Here is a 13,436-nt window from a genome sequence, read left to right as displayed (position 1 = left end):
GCGCCCAAGATGTGAACACACTGGTTCCCTTGCCTGTGTTATTTTTAACTACACTCCACTCTTGTCTCTGGTGGACTAAGATCTGGGATGGACTTGTTATATATTAATCGAGAACAGACTCTTGAATGTGGGCATCCAGTGATGGTGACATACGAGCCAGGGTGTTGGAAACTAGTGAAAAGCTGGTCCCTGCAAACAAGCTCCCAGGTGTTTGCTAACGCTGCGGTGTGCTGTCTTGGTCAATCATCAATCCAATAACATACTGCTCATTAGGGCGCTGCCGAGCAGAAGAGGAAGGAAAAAGGGTGTCCTGCAGCTGCCTTTGGAGCGCCCTGGCCCCGAGTGAGGCAGTTTGCTTCTTGGGAGGAAGGGCGGGAGGGCTCACAGGGAAACCCCAGGGACCTTCCAGCAATAGGAGAGGAGACTTGGAGGGTTTCATCCACTGAGAAGTCGGGACGTCTCCTGCAAGGCCCCCTCCTCCAGGGAAGTCTGGGCAAGCCTTTCACTTGTTTGGGTCTCCATGTGACTTGGGAGAACTCACGCATCCTTGTCTGTGCCTCTCACGTGGTTTTTGGTGAAGCAGCAGCTTAAGGGATGAGGAGCAGGCAAGGGGGCTGCAACATGCCTCCCACAGGAGCATTCCTCATTTCCATTTGCAGAGACCACTACCCAGGAGTGATCAGCTCCAGTCTGCAAACTAGATTTGGCTGGGCCTGGCGCTCCGCTCAGAAACTACACTTTGTTTATTCCTTCAGGGAGCTGGGGACTCAATCGCCTGTGACTTACTGTGCCTGTGTTCCCTACATAGCACACACGTCAAGGTCTAAAATGGCATCTGCTCCCTGCCCCCTCCCCCTGCTCGGCCCGACCTGCCTCTGGGTCAGACACCTTGAGGGAAGGCGTGCGGCTCCACCTTGACCATGGAAACCAGGAACTCGCGGCTCCTCCCTCCCCTGAAACACGGAGCATGACCATGACCTGAAGAATCAAGTTTTCCATATCCTTCCCTTCTGAGTGTCGTAATGCTTGTGTTCACTCCCCTGCTGCATTTGTGCTGCTGGAGAGTTAGAACGTTGAAAATTCCACGTCAAATAGCCTATTCCTCACCGAGTGTGCCAAACTGACTGCCTAGTGGTGGGCTGTGGTTATGGGCATAGAAAACTTCACTTAGAGCGAAGAATACCGCCATTCATCTAACCACCACCTCACTGTCATTCACCGAATATTTACCATCACAAACACTGTGCTGAGTACTTCTCCTGTGATCACGTTTGTTCCGCCAACAGCCCAAGTGTTATTACCCACATTTTATAGATGAGAAAGAGAGTGCTAGAACCCGCCCAAGGCTACACAGCTATTAAGTGCTGGAGCTGGGATTTGAACCCTGGGTCAGCATCATAACTTCAAAGTCAGCGTTTCCCACTCCATCTGTAAGCCCCGCCCCACCCCGCCCCACCCCACCTGCCATTTTGTGCTGTGATCTTCACTGGCCTGCCTTCCGTCAAAATCCCAGGGCAAGAAGCGCCTCCACCTCTTGTCATCCACTCAGTCCTGACTTAACTACTCTCCCTGCCAGCACCAGGGGGCTGGCGAGGAGAAAAAGGGGGCTTGTTTCAAAGGGAGGTGCTCTCCGGGTTAAAAAAAAAACCTGGCTTTGGAGGCCCTGGGTTGGGGGGGATGAATGAACATTTTATCAACTCAAATGTCACTGGCAGCCCCAAAACAAACAGTGTCCCACCCGGCTTGCTCCTTTATGAGGCATTCAATCAATAAAATGAGAGCAGAGCTCTGTCAGATTTATTGGCTGGGTTCAAACCGAACACCTCTTCCACCCGCCGAAGCCTGGGTCACCGGTCCTACCTTTCCGTTCCAACTCTGGACGCCCCCGTTTTCGCCTGTGGGGCTACAATGGCTCATTGTTTGAGGCAGGCCTTGTGAGAAGTTGTGTTTGTTTTGCCTCTTATCTTATCAGCTCCAGAGCTACAATGGCCCAGGTGTACTCACCATTTTACCATCAGGTGAGAGGAGATTGTGGCCCGGGTCCAGGCTGGCTGGAGAGACTTGCTGTAAAACCGACTGGCTAGTCACCATGGCGCTGTTGCCATGGTGACTGATGGTCGAGGAGGAAGTGACCTCATTGTTTCCCTGCTGGCTGTAGCGCACTCCTGCAAAACAAGGCAGACCCAACAGCCAACATTAGTGCCCCCGGGCCTGGGGAAACGCCTGTTTTCACGGGTGGATGACAAGGGGAAAAAAGTTGCCTTCTCTTCCCCTGTCTACCCATGAGAAGTTATCAGCTGTCTTTCTCTCGGGTAGAGGCCGCATGGCCTCCTCTTGAATTCTGGAATGTAAGCTCCGTGAGGGCAGACGTTTTTCTCTGCTTTGATTGTTGCTGTATTCCCAGTGCCTTGGCACTTGTTATCCACTCGCTAAATATCTGCCAAATGAATGAGTGGATTCTGCTTGCTGATACTTCAGCAGTATAGTTCTTCTAGGATTTAGGGCCTTCTCTTCTTGGCTGGAGAATTTTTGTTCTCCAAAATGCCTTCTAGAAATATTTCCCTGGCATTGCTTGACTATGTAGGGTTGCAAAGTAGACATTGACCCATTTTCCAGACAGCCACGTGCCCAGTGACCATTCCCAGAGGCCGGGGACACAGGCAGAACAGGATGGAGATGGGGCCACAGCTAGGAGTCTTTGGTTCTGGAACTCACGTTCCTTTGATGGGGTCCCATTTGGCTGACTTCCGGGGCCAGGGGAAGGTGCGTCTGCCCAGAGGTGGGGCAGGGAGCGCACACAGGGGGATGAGGTTGTTCAGTGAACCACTGCAGTTTGGTCAGCAAGGGAGGGGAAAATCAAGCATGTTTACAGCCTCACTGCTCTGACCCTCCCTTTGGCTCAGGAACCAAAACGAAGGTCTGTGCTCAGGAAAGCAACAGTGCTGGGCAGAGACCAGGCAGCTGAAGGAAGCTTAAAGGGGAAGAGAACCTGGGCCCAGTTTGCAGAGTCAAAGTCCTGCTTAATGCGCCCATGAAACAGCCAAAGACAAAGCCAGGGGTGGTTGGGGCATCTCACCCTCAGCTCAGAGCTTAGAAAGACAGTATTTGCTTTTTTTGCTTTGGATTTGACAAGAAGGTTTGGGGGGTTCCCACCTGCAAGGGAGGGAGACCAAATGCCTTAGGCTTAGAATCATTATTATTATTATTTTTAATGGAGGTGCTGGGGATTGAACCCAGGACCTCATGCATGCTAAGCATATGCTCTACCACTGAGCTATGCCCATCGCCCTGCCCCCACTTAGGCATGGAATTATTTGGAGAGGCGGGCCCTCCCTCACTGCATTTGCCCAGTTCCCCAGGATGAAATATACAAATCCTGTTGGCCTGCATCCCACCCCACCCCCCACCTTGCCTCCTGCCCCCATTGGAGCCCCACCTTCCCGAGGAGGCTACAAAGGTTCTCGGGGGGAGCCAGGCAAGTTGTCACAGCCAGCAGCCTCTAATCCACTCAGACAAAGCTTGTCAAGAAAAGACCAGAGCCGGTTTTCCTCGGATTGTCCGAAGGACGTTACCCAAGGCTGATATGACCTAGAGCTTAAGAGGGCTGGGGAGAAAACAAACATGCTCCAGCAGGGTTCTAACCTTCAAGAACAACTGGTTTGACTAAGAAGTGGCTTGATGCCTGCTCTTTGGGCTTCTATTGTTTGTTTCCCTCATCCTTTGATTCAAGGGGCTGTTAGTGGGGGTGGTGTTGGCAGCGGGACAGCACAGGAATTTGGTAGTTATAGGTCTGGGGCATTTATTTTGGGGGGAACAGGAGCCATGAAGTTGAAAGAGAAAACATCCACATCTCCAAACCCATACCCCCTGCCCCATCCTGTCTGTCTGCCTCCGTACCTACCTGCACGCAGCCCCCTAGGTCTCCTCTTTACCACCCTCTACATCCCATTGGGTTAAATCAGGTCCTTTTTCTCCACTCATATCTGCCACTGGGTTCCCAGCAGAATGCTTTATCTAGGAGAAGAAAGATCTGAAACTTGTGAGCTCAGAAGACAGAGCTAGCTAGGTCCAATAGAAAATGGGGAGACGGATTTCAAATCAATAAAAGGAAGGATTTTCTAACAAGGAGGGATAATGGGAAATTATACGCTCTGGAGCTGGACAAACTCGTGTTTCAATCCTGACTTTGCTCTTAACAGATATGTGATCTTGGGAAAATCACTTCTCTCTCTGTGCCCCAGTTTCCTCTCATAAAATGAAGAGAACGCTTCCTGAATAGGGCTCGTTTGGATTAGGGATAACGTCTCTAAAGCTCCTAGCAGAATGCCAAGTGAATGGCTACCATGGGGATGGGTGCTGCTGGGGGGCGGGGGAGCTGGTGTGGGGATGGACCCCAAGATATTTGCCCCAAGACTCTAGACTTCTAGACAACAAAGGGTAGACTCTAAGTACTGAATGGAGTTACCTTTCCATGGAGAATTGTTTCCAAAGAATCCTGCTCTGGTGGAATCACTGATTCTCTGTCCCGGAAGCAGTTTGGGAAGGACTGGCCCTTGCTCTCGTGTTCTTTCCTTTTGGAAAAAAAAGGCTTCACCCTGTTTTTCTCCGGCTTCCTCTGACTCCCTGACCAGCTATTTACCTCCCCGAGATGCTCTGCTCCTGAGAGAGCAGTGATAACGCTGGGAGTCAGGTGTGTTTGCACCTCCCAGCCTGTCCCCATCATCGATTCGGTCTCAAGTCAAACAGACGCTGATTTTTAGCCTATTTAATTTGGCTGAAGGAAGAAGGCCAATCCTCTGATGATCAAATATGGGTTGTAGGGAGCCTTCTTCCCTCCCCTGGGCGACATAATTATTTATTTAAAAATAATTAACCAAGGATATCCGCAGGAAACAAAAGCCTTCTTTACCAGGGAGCCTGGCAGGAGGGAGGCAAGAGCCATTCCTTAGAATCCAGGCGGCATAGCCCAAGGCTGCTGTGGTTTGCAAGCCTTGTTTTCTCCCCCAGGAGAACTTCATTACAGGAGGCATATAACGGTGGAGCTGCTCTCTTTAAAGACTGATGGGCTGAGCCCTCTGCACATTCATTTAAAGATCTCTGCTTGTGAGATAGCGTGTGGCTAGGGAATAGGGGATCCCTGTTTTGATCTCAGCTCTGCCATCAGTGCATTGGGTGAGCTCCAGTGTCCTTACCTCTAAGCCAGAGGACTGCCTGCTGTGGGGAGGGGCCATTATCACTGCAGAGCGTGGTGGGAGCCAGGCACAAGGCTGCTCATTCACTCCAGATTCACCTGTAACCTTTCCCACTGATGCTCCTCTCACCAGGAATTTGGCAATCGCTCTGGCTCCTGAGAGGGTGGCTCTAATCAGCCAGCTGCCTTAAAAGGGGGTGTGGAGGTGGAGGGTCTATCACAAGGTCTCTGCTGGAGAGACTAGGAATAGGTGCTCTCCTTAGAGGAAGGAGAGGCCAGGTCCTTGTGTATTTCACAAACTCAGAAGAGCGCTTGAAAGGAGGACGAAAGCAGGACAGGCCCTGGTGCCAGGTGACCTGGTTTAAATCCTGGCTCCACCACATCACAGCCGTGTGACCTTAGGGAAATCAACCTCCCTGAGCTGCAGTTTCTTTATTGTTAACAATTTCCATCCCTTAGGTCATCGGGGAAAAGACTGGATGAGTTAATGGGTATGAAACGACCCAGACCATGCTTGGGACGTACCAGTTCCTCGAGACACATCCCTTCCTCGCATTTTGGGGTGGTCTTTGTCTAAAGCACATTTTTAGGCAGGCTGAGTTCACAAAACTTCACTGAGCACCTATCATGTGCCAAGCACTGTGCCAGGGAGCCTGTGTTAAGAAGTGGAATGGCATCTTCCCTCCTCCCTTCACCACTGCAGGCTCTGAAAATGGGCACTGACTGGCCAAAGATGCCCAGTTAATAGCCACGAGGTCCCATAGGAGAAAAGGAGATGCCAGAAGGTGGTAATGTACCTTCCACTCACTTCCTGGCTCAAGTCACTAATCGGCCACGTCCCCATCGCTGGCCCCAAGAACCACAGCAAAAAGCATCTCAGCTGGAATCCAGAGACATCCCAGAGGTCTTGGCAAGGAGGTTATCTACTCTCAGCTGTTCCTAGTCCTCAGCATCACGTGTGACGACTCTATTTCAGAATTCCTGACAGCATGTGGGACACAGACAAATCATCTGGTTTCTGTCCAGTAGGACTGGTCAGAAGTGACAAAACCTGAAAGGAGTTTATGGTTCCAAGACGCTGGCATCTCCATGCCCTGCCTTCCTGCACCAGGACCCATCTCCAGGGCACCCTTCACACTGCTGCAGCCTGAGATTTCTTTCCACCACAAAATTGCACCATGTCACTGCCTGTTTGGAAACCTCCAATGGCTCCTCACTGCCTTCTGGAAAAGCCTTGACACCTAAGACTGGCAGAACTGAGCCTCTGTAACTCTAGTCTGCCTTATTTGTATCATCTGTCACCACATCCCATACAGCCATACTCTCATTCTGCCATCTCCTGCATCTGGGTCTTTGCTTATGCTGTTCCCTGTGCGTGGAACACTCTTCCCTTTTTCTCCATGTCACATCCTTTAAGAAGGCTAAGTGTCATCTCTTCTGAGACGCTCTCCTTAACTCCTCCTGCTAGTTATCTGCTCCACCCTTTGTATTTTACATGCAGTAGAGACTCTCACAGCAGGAGCTGATCACCCTATGCTAAAATGCTCTGATGATATGTTCACTTCTCTCTCCCTCTTAAAGAAAGAGACAGCTTTTTACTCATTATTGCATCTTCAGAGGCTAGCTCTGATTTGACTGAAGGAATGAGCCCTCAGGAGTTTTGAGTATCCTTGCCCTGGAGCATGAGAGCGCCCCTTCTGGCAGAAGGAGAAATTACAGTCAATTCTGCAGTAACGGCTGTATTAAATACGTGGATCTGTTCCAAATATACTGAAATGTTAGGGGGTAATTCGAGTGCAATATGAATTTCACATTTGAAGAATTCAGAAATCTGCACCCAGCCACACAGAAATACGCCAAATGTGTGCGCACACACACACATCCTTCAAACATCTAACAGCTACCAGCGGTTCACCGCATGATCCATAAGCCACATCTGCCCACATCTGGAGTTACAACTGTCCAAGTTCAGATAAGGCTCATCCACCACCTCACGAGAACTCACAAGCTGCAACCCTTCTGACACCCACTTCCATGGGCAAACTTTAGGACCTTATCAAGGTAAAGTGCCTTATTTATTGTTGTACAGCATTTATGTCTTTCCTGAGCATTTAACAGGTGTAAAAAACTCTGCTCATGTTTTTATTAGATTCTTATCTTTTTTAAAAGGTGTCACTGACGAAGTTTTTGAGTATCGTGCCCTTAACCCCATTTTTTCCCACAAAGCCCTGCAGCTTTTATTGTGTGACTTTGCAAAGCACAGTGGCTTTTATGATGGGTACGCCGGGTTCTGTAGGACTGACTGTGCACCTGCGTTCAAAGACAGATGCCACTGCCTTCCAGGAGGACCCCGGAGAAGAGCTGCCCAGGCTGTAATTAACCACAGGAACTTTTCAGAAACTTGTGTTTGTGGGCTTAGAACGACAGCCCATAGCGCCCTGGGTATCTAACCCAGCTCTCTGCGAGCTTCAAACACCAGCTGAGACCCCATTTCCATGATTCCAGAAATCTACTGGGCACTGGTGTCTAGTCACTTCAAACTCATACTCCCTTTGTCTGTCTCTTCCCCTTAACTCTGATGATTCTGGGCCGGTCGACTTCTGAGCCTTGGCATTTATGTCTATAAAAGGGGTATAAAGACCTCCCTCCCCCAGAAGCCAGAATGATGAATGAATAAAATAAGGTGTGTGGGGGGCGGGGCGGTGGGCGTAGCTCAGTGGTAGAGTGCGTGCTTAGCATCCATGAGGTCCTAGGTTCCATCCCCAGTACCTCTATTAAAAAAAAAAAAAGGAAAAAAATGAGCTAGAGTAGATTCCATGTACATATATACATATATAAACACACACATATAAAAATATATATAAAATCTAGAATAAATTCCATATACATATATATATATATAAATAAGGTGAGAGAAACACTGGGTTTTCCTGGGAGAAAATGCTGGGCAAACAAGACCAACATTAGCCTGAAAAGCATGATCAGAATTGCTCTATAAGAAAGAAGCAAAGAGGTGGGAGGGGGCTCCCGGGCTCCAGGAGGCTCTGCTTGCCCCCACGTGGCCTCTGACACTGAAGCCTGGGGTCCCCTTTCACTGGGGCCTGTGAGCTGCACCCAGAATCTGGTGGGATGCCTTTCACCCTTGACATTTCAAAGCCAATCTCCCATCCCTGATAATGCAGGAATGTTCCTCTGGCCGGTGGACCTCTGCCAGCTAGAGCGAGCGTCCCAGCCACCAACAGAGTAAACATTACTCAACCGGCCAGGGCTCTGTCATACACATTCTTCCCCTGTGTTCCTAACCTCATGCAGAGCTCAGCCCAGCCCGGCAGGGTCTAGAAACGGGGAATTTAAAATCAGGCAGGAGGGAGCATGCAGAGGAGAGAGCTCTTCCAAAAAGGAAACAACCATATCCATCAATTATAAGCAGACAGAGCTGTCTTTCCTATGAAGCCAAAGCACAGAGCTGCAGAACGGGAAGGGGGCCGGGAGGAATCAGGCCAGTCTTGATGGGCCCAGCACTGCATCCTTATAACCCCACTCCCCCTTTCCCCAAGAGGAGTCACGTTCTTGAGGCAAAAGGCAGAGATACAAATGATTCAGTCTGGTGAAATTCCAAGATATTCATTGGGATAAAAGAATGTGAACCATTTTCCCTGCTTGAAACTGCAAACTCCAAAAATGAAAACTGAAAAATGAGCTGGTGTTGCTGCCTCAGCTCCCTCATTGGTCACGCAGGACCATTACCAGTTCTTAGCCACATTTCCTTCTCTCCAAGGAAAAAGATGAATGTTTGCAAGGAGTATAGGAGACGAAAAATCTGAAAACCTGGGAGGAAAAATCTGCTGCAAGGTGAAAGCAATTTAAACACTGGGCTGGTTTCAATTCCAGATCTCTTTCTCCCAAGGTGGCTTAGTTCGGAGCCCAATTCATAAGAGGAGAAACACAGACAGGCCTGCAGGGACGGTAAACATTCTTGAACTCAAGGAGTAAAAGTTGAGTGATACTTAAGGGAAGCCCACAAACTGGTTTTCTTATAAAAATCAAAGCAAATGTAACCAAGAAAAGGAAAAAAAAAAAAGTCTTCCAGCAAAAGCGACTTGGCTGAGAACAGGCAAAGCGAATGGGTCCCTGAGAAAATTGCACACCTGGGAGAGGGCAGCCTGTCCTCCCCACAAGGCCCACCTCGGCCGCCACCCCTGGTCCGTAGCAGAGAGCCGGTTTCCGCAGGCCAACACTGCAAGGTTGGCAATGAACCCTCCACCCTGGAGGTGCTGCTGCAGGTGAAAGGAATCAGGCCAACCCCAGGGAATGTAAGTCCTCCCACATGTGACAGGGCATTGACTTGGCCCATTTGACAGGGCAGAATGCTGAGGTTCAAAGAGGAAGAAGTCATTTTCACTACCTCTAGCTAAGGGTCTCCCAGCAAAGCAGCGGGATTCCACAGTGGACTCCTCTCCCTCACTGAGCCCCACATTGACTCCAGATGTGCTGAGCCTCCCATCGTGATACACTCATAGTTAGAAATGATTTTTGTTTTCTTGTTTCCTGACTGCATCTCCCACTGGAATGTAAGCCCCACGAGGGCATGACCTTATCTGTCTTCTCCGTCATCTCCTCAGCACCTTCCACAGAGCCTAGACTATGCTCTGTGCCCCGTAACAGTGAGTGACGAATGAATGAATGACCTGCACTTCAACTCTGACCGAGCAGGGGAGATGTGACAGTGGTATAATTTATCCTCTAAATCTCTCGCATTTTCTGAGGTTGATGGGAGGCATGTATTTTGAAGGAGGAAGAAGGGGGAGTAAGAGGGAAGGAGAGAGGAGAAAGAGATTAAAACAGAATCCAATGAAGAGACAGCATTGATACATTTCACGGCGGAGGGCGCAAGGTGGGTGTGCTGATGAGTAAACATGATGCGGCAGGATTTTCTTTTCATGTTGGAGACCTTGGACAGTGCTTTATTCAGTATGAAAAGGGCCAATGAGTTGCCTGCAGGGAACCTACCTTTTCCTGCTTCTTGAGGCCTAAGTATAGACCCATCACCTAGGGTGATTTAAAGCGGGGGGAAACGGGCACCTCCATTAGCACAGACTGACCATTTCTAGAAGCTTTGGGCTGCTGGTGGGGCCCCCAAATTTAGACTTGCCATGTTAGAGCCCAGTTTTAGGCCCCTCGGGTTGATTTGGGAGGTCAGAAGGATCAATGAATGGGGGTTTACCATAGCCGCATGAGTAGCTCAAATGCCTTTTTCTCCAAAGGAATCTAGGGTAAAACTAAGAAGGGTTAACGGTGGACATCGTTAGGTCTCAAGGCTGTGGGGGCAGACAGAGCCCTGCTGCAGTCTGACTCCTGGGGTGTCTTTTCTGAGAGGCTGCCTTTGCAGGCAGGGGTAATGTGGCTGCAACAAAGGCCCTGAGGCTCAGGGGACGAGAATGATGATGCTCTAGTGAGCCAGGGTAACGGGAAGGCTGTAAAGCCATCAGCAGACTGAGCCACTGGGTGTCCACATAAAAGTGAGGGCCCATAAACAGACATCTGTATTGTGACCGAAGGGCTAATAAAATTGCCTTAGAAGAGAGATGTTTTCCCCAGCAACCTATTCATAAGCAGGACCCTACTGGGAAGTGACAGCCAGGGAGAAGATCGTTTGAGGCCTGGCAAGTGTCAGAGCTGCCTCGTTACGGGAGCTTGCCTGGCCAGACCCGGCCTCGTCATCACCATCATCATCATCATTACCATCATCATGACAGATGGTCTCTGATCACCCGGCAGGCTCATGGAGGCTGGTCCCACGGAGCAGCAGGTGTTGGGCACCAAGACCCTGGAAGGGGGATGACTACTGGCTTCCATCGACCAGGAGCACCAGTAACCCCCAGAGACCTGGTGGCTGCCTGGAGCTGAGCAGTTTCCTTTCTGTCTCTCCAGATGACTGATTTGCAATCGATCCAATCCCTTTTCTAGACCTCAGTTGCTCAAGAGAAATTCAGGAAGAGGAATTCTTGTTCTTTTCTTGCCTAAGGGATGCTGGTAAGAGATTAGAAAACAAACTAAACTAGTTGAACTAATCAACTAGTAATCTAAACTGAACTAATATGCTAAACCAGTAGAAATGGAGTTAGTAGACCATTAGGGAGAAAGAATACTATGCCCTTTGAAAACTTCTTGCTAGCATTTAGCACTGAAGGCTTTTTTTCGGTGAACGGTATACTTTAGTTAAGCTGTATTAATGGAAGTGGAGCTAGATGACATTGTTTCTAGAAAATTTAAATAATAACATGCACGTAAGTTCTGTGGAATGAAACTAATTCCATTCAGTTTGAAAGTGAGTAGCAGACTTATAAAACAGGGGATTTATGCATTAAGCTTTTGGACAGGAAGTGCTCAATAAGACATACTGTCATTCCACAAACATATGGAAGGTCTACCATGAGCCAGGCATGGAGACAGAAAGCAAACTTGGGCTCCAATGGGAGTATAGTCCATATTTCTACCACTCGGAATATGTACTCGGTGAGCTAGATTTTTAGAGACTTCAGAAACTACCTTCTTCGTGGTGAGAGTAAGACACTTGGTTTGTTTCTTTTTCTTTGGCAGGTAAGGATGCAAACCCTATGCTCCACCTGGCGGCAGGGTTCTCAAGAAGAAAGAGAGGAAGGCTCATTTCTGTTTCCATCCTTAAGACATCGGGAGATAAATTAAGCATCAGTTTTGTGCCCACCGTGCAAACTGATGTTACACAAATGGGAAATGTTGTCCAGAGGTTTTCCATCCTTGCTGAGCAACGGCTTCATCACCAACCCAATCCGACAGGTGCCGAGTGGGAAGAGGCACCCTGCAGCGGGCAGGGCCAGAAGGCATGGGCAGGCTGGCTGCCACTCAAAGGCCCTGAAAGCGTTAACCTCCAGCAGTTATAGGTGCCTCGTTTATACCCATTATAAATCTGTTTATTGTGACTGGCCCCACCCAATCTGCTGGTGCTGTAAAGCTCTAATGGTCCCTAATAAAGGTGGAAGGCTTCTAACAGCACGCAGTTCCTGAAATGGGGAAGGAGCGAGGGAGTGAGGGAGCACGGGAGGGAGAGAGACAGATGATGAGCTGAACAATAAAATATCACAATGGCAAAGCTCCCTCTGCTACTTCAAACAGCAGAGCCCTGGGCTCTGGGGACTCGATGCTACACACACTCTTCAAATAATAACATGCCAGAGCTGAAAGGTCTCATTTGCCAGAATCTCTAAGACATGAAGTGATTGACCCAAGGTCACCCCTGCTCACTAGTGTCTCTGGTCTCCTGAATCCTAGTCCCGGGCCCTCACCCCGGCTGCCTCACCTCTTCTGTTTCAGCAGGGTTCCATCAGGACTATCGCCAGTGCCTTCAGACTCTAGCCTTGTTCTAGCCAGCCTGGCGATGCCCAGTCCTGATTGTACACCCAAATCACTTAGGGAGTTTCTTGAAACTTCTCGTGCCTGACCCCTTGTTCCAAATTCTGATTCTCAGAGGTGTGGATGGGGTATCTCTTTAATGGAGGTACTGGGGATTGAACCAGGACCTCATGCATGCTAAGCACATCCTCTGCCACTGAACTATATCAACCTCCCTTTGCCACAAGACATGGGTATTTTGAATGAGCTCCCCGGATGCCTTTTACGTGGCCTCGGAAGGAGATTTGAGAACCACGGGTCTTGCCAATACTTGGGTTTCATTGTTTCTGATGTCTCAGATGACAAGCAGGGTTCAAAAAAGGGAAACTCTTTGAAGACGCAACTGCAAACCACAGCCTCATCCAGAACCCAGGGAGAACCAAATCTCTTCCTCTCTCTCGACACCCTGAGGGTTCCTGAGTCAACCTGATGACCCCTTCCTGGTCAGGCACTTTGCTGGGCGCTGGTGTTTGATCACAATAGCCCGAAGGAGATAGGGATGATGACCCTTATTTTGTAGATGAAGAAACAGAAGCTCAAAGAGGTTAAGTCACTTGTTCGAGGTCACACCGCCAGATGGTGGCAGAACCACAATTCAAGCCCAAGCCTGTTTTGGGTGCTGCCCCTCGCTACCCAGACACAGCCATCTGAGGGCGGTCCTGACAAGGCACCGCCTGTGACCGGGATGTGAACTTCCTCTGGGAAAGTTATTAAACACTGAAGATCGTCTGCATGGTGTGTCTCTAACTTGGGAGGGCATACGTCCTCCCAAGACAAGTCAAGAAATTTCTTGACTTCCTGAAGGCCCTGGAGAGGC

The 13,436-nt window shown here is 49.4% G+C and overlaps 1 protein-coding gene across 8 annotated transcripts in view; it reads right to left on the bottom strand.

The window, feature by feature from the left end:
- HNF1B (HNF1 homeobox B) overlaps window positions 1-13,436 on the bottom strand; it is a 52,420-nt gene that overhangs the window by 19,227 nt on the left and 19,757 nt on the right. For all 8 annotated transcript variants that reach the window (XR_012499450.1, XM_045512294.2, XM_074342603.1 and 5 more), the window contains exon 5: window positions 2,005-2,165. Coding sequence is in view for 7 of the 8 variants with exons in the window: in XM_045512294.2 (XP_045368250.1) it covers window positions 2,005-2,165 (161 nt within the window). In the remaining variant the exon portion in view is untranslated. The remainder of the gene's footprint in view (window positions 1-2,004; window positions 2,166-13,436) is intronic.

Source organism: Camelus bactrianus, chromosome 16, assembly GCF_048773025.1.
Source record: "Camelus bactrianus isolate YW-2024 breed Bactrian camel chromosome 16, ASM4877302v1, whole genome shotgun sequence".
In the NCBI taxonomy this organism is placed as follows: domain Eukaryota; kingdom Metazoa; phylum Chordata; class Mammalia; order Artiodactyla; family Camelidae; genus Camelus; species Camelus bactrianus.
This window is presented reverse-complemented; position numbering and strand designations above follow the sequence as displayed.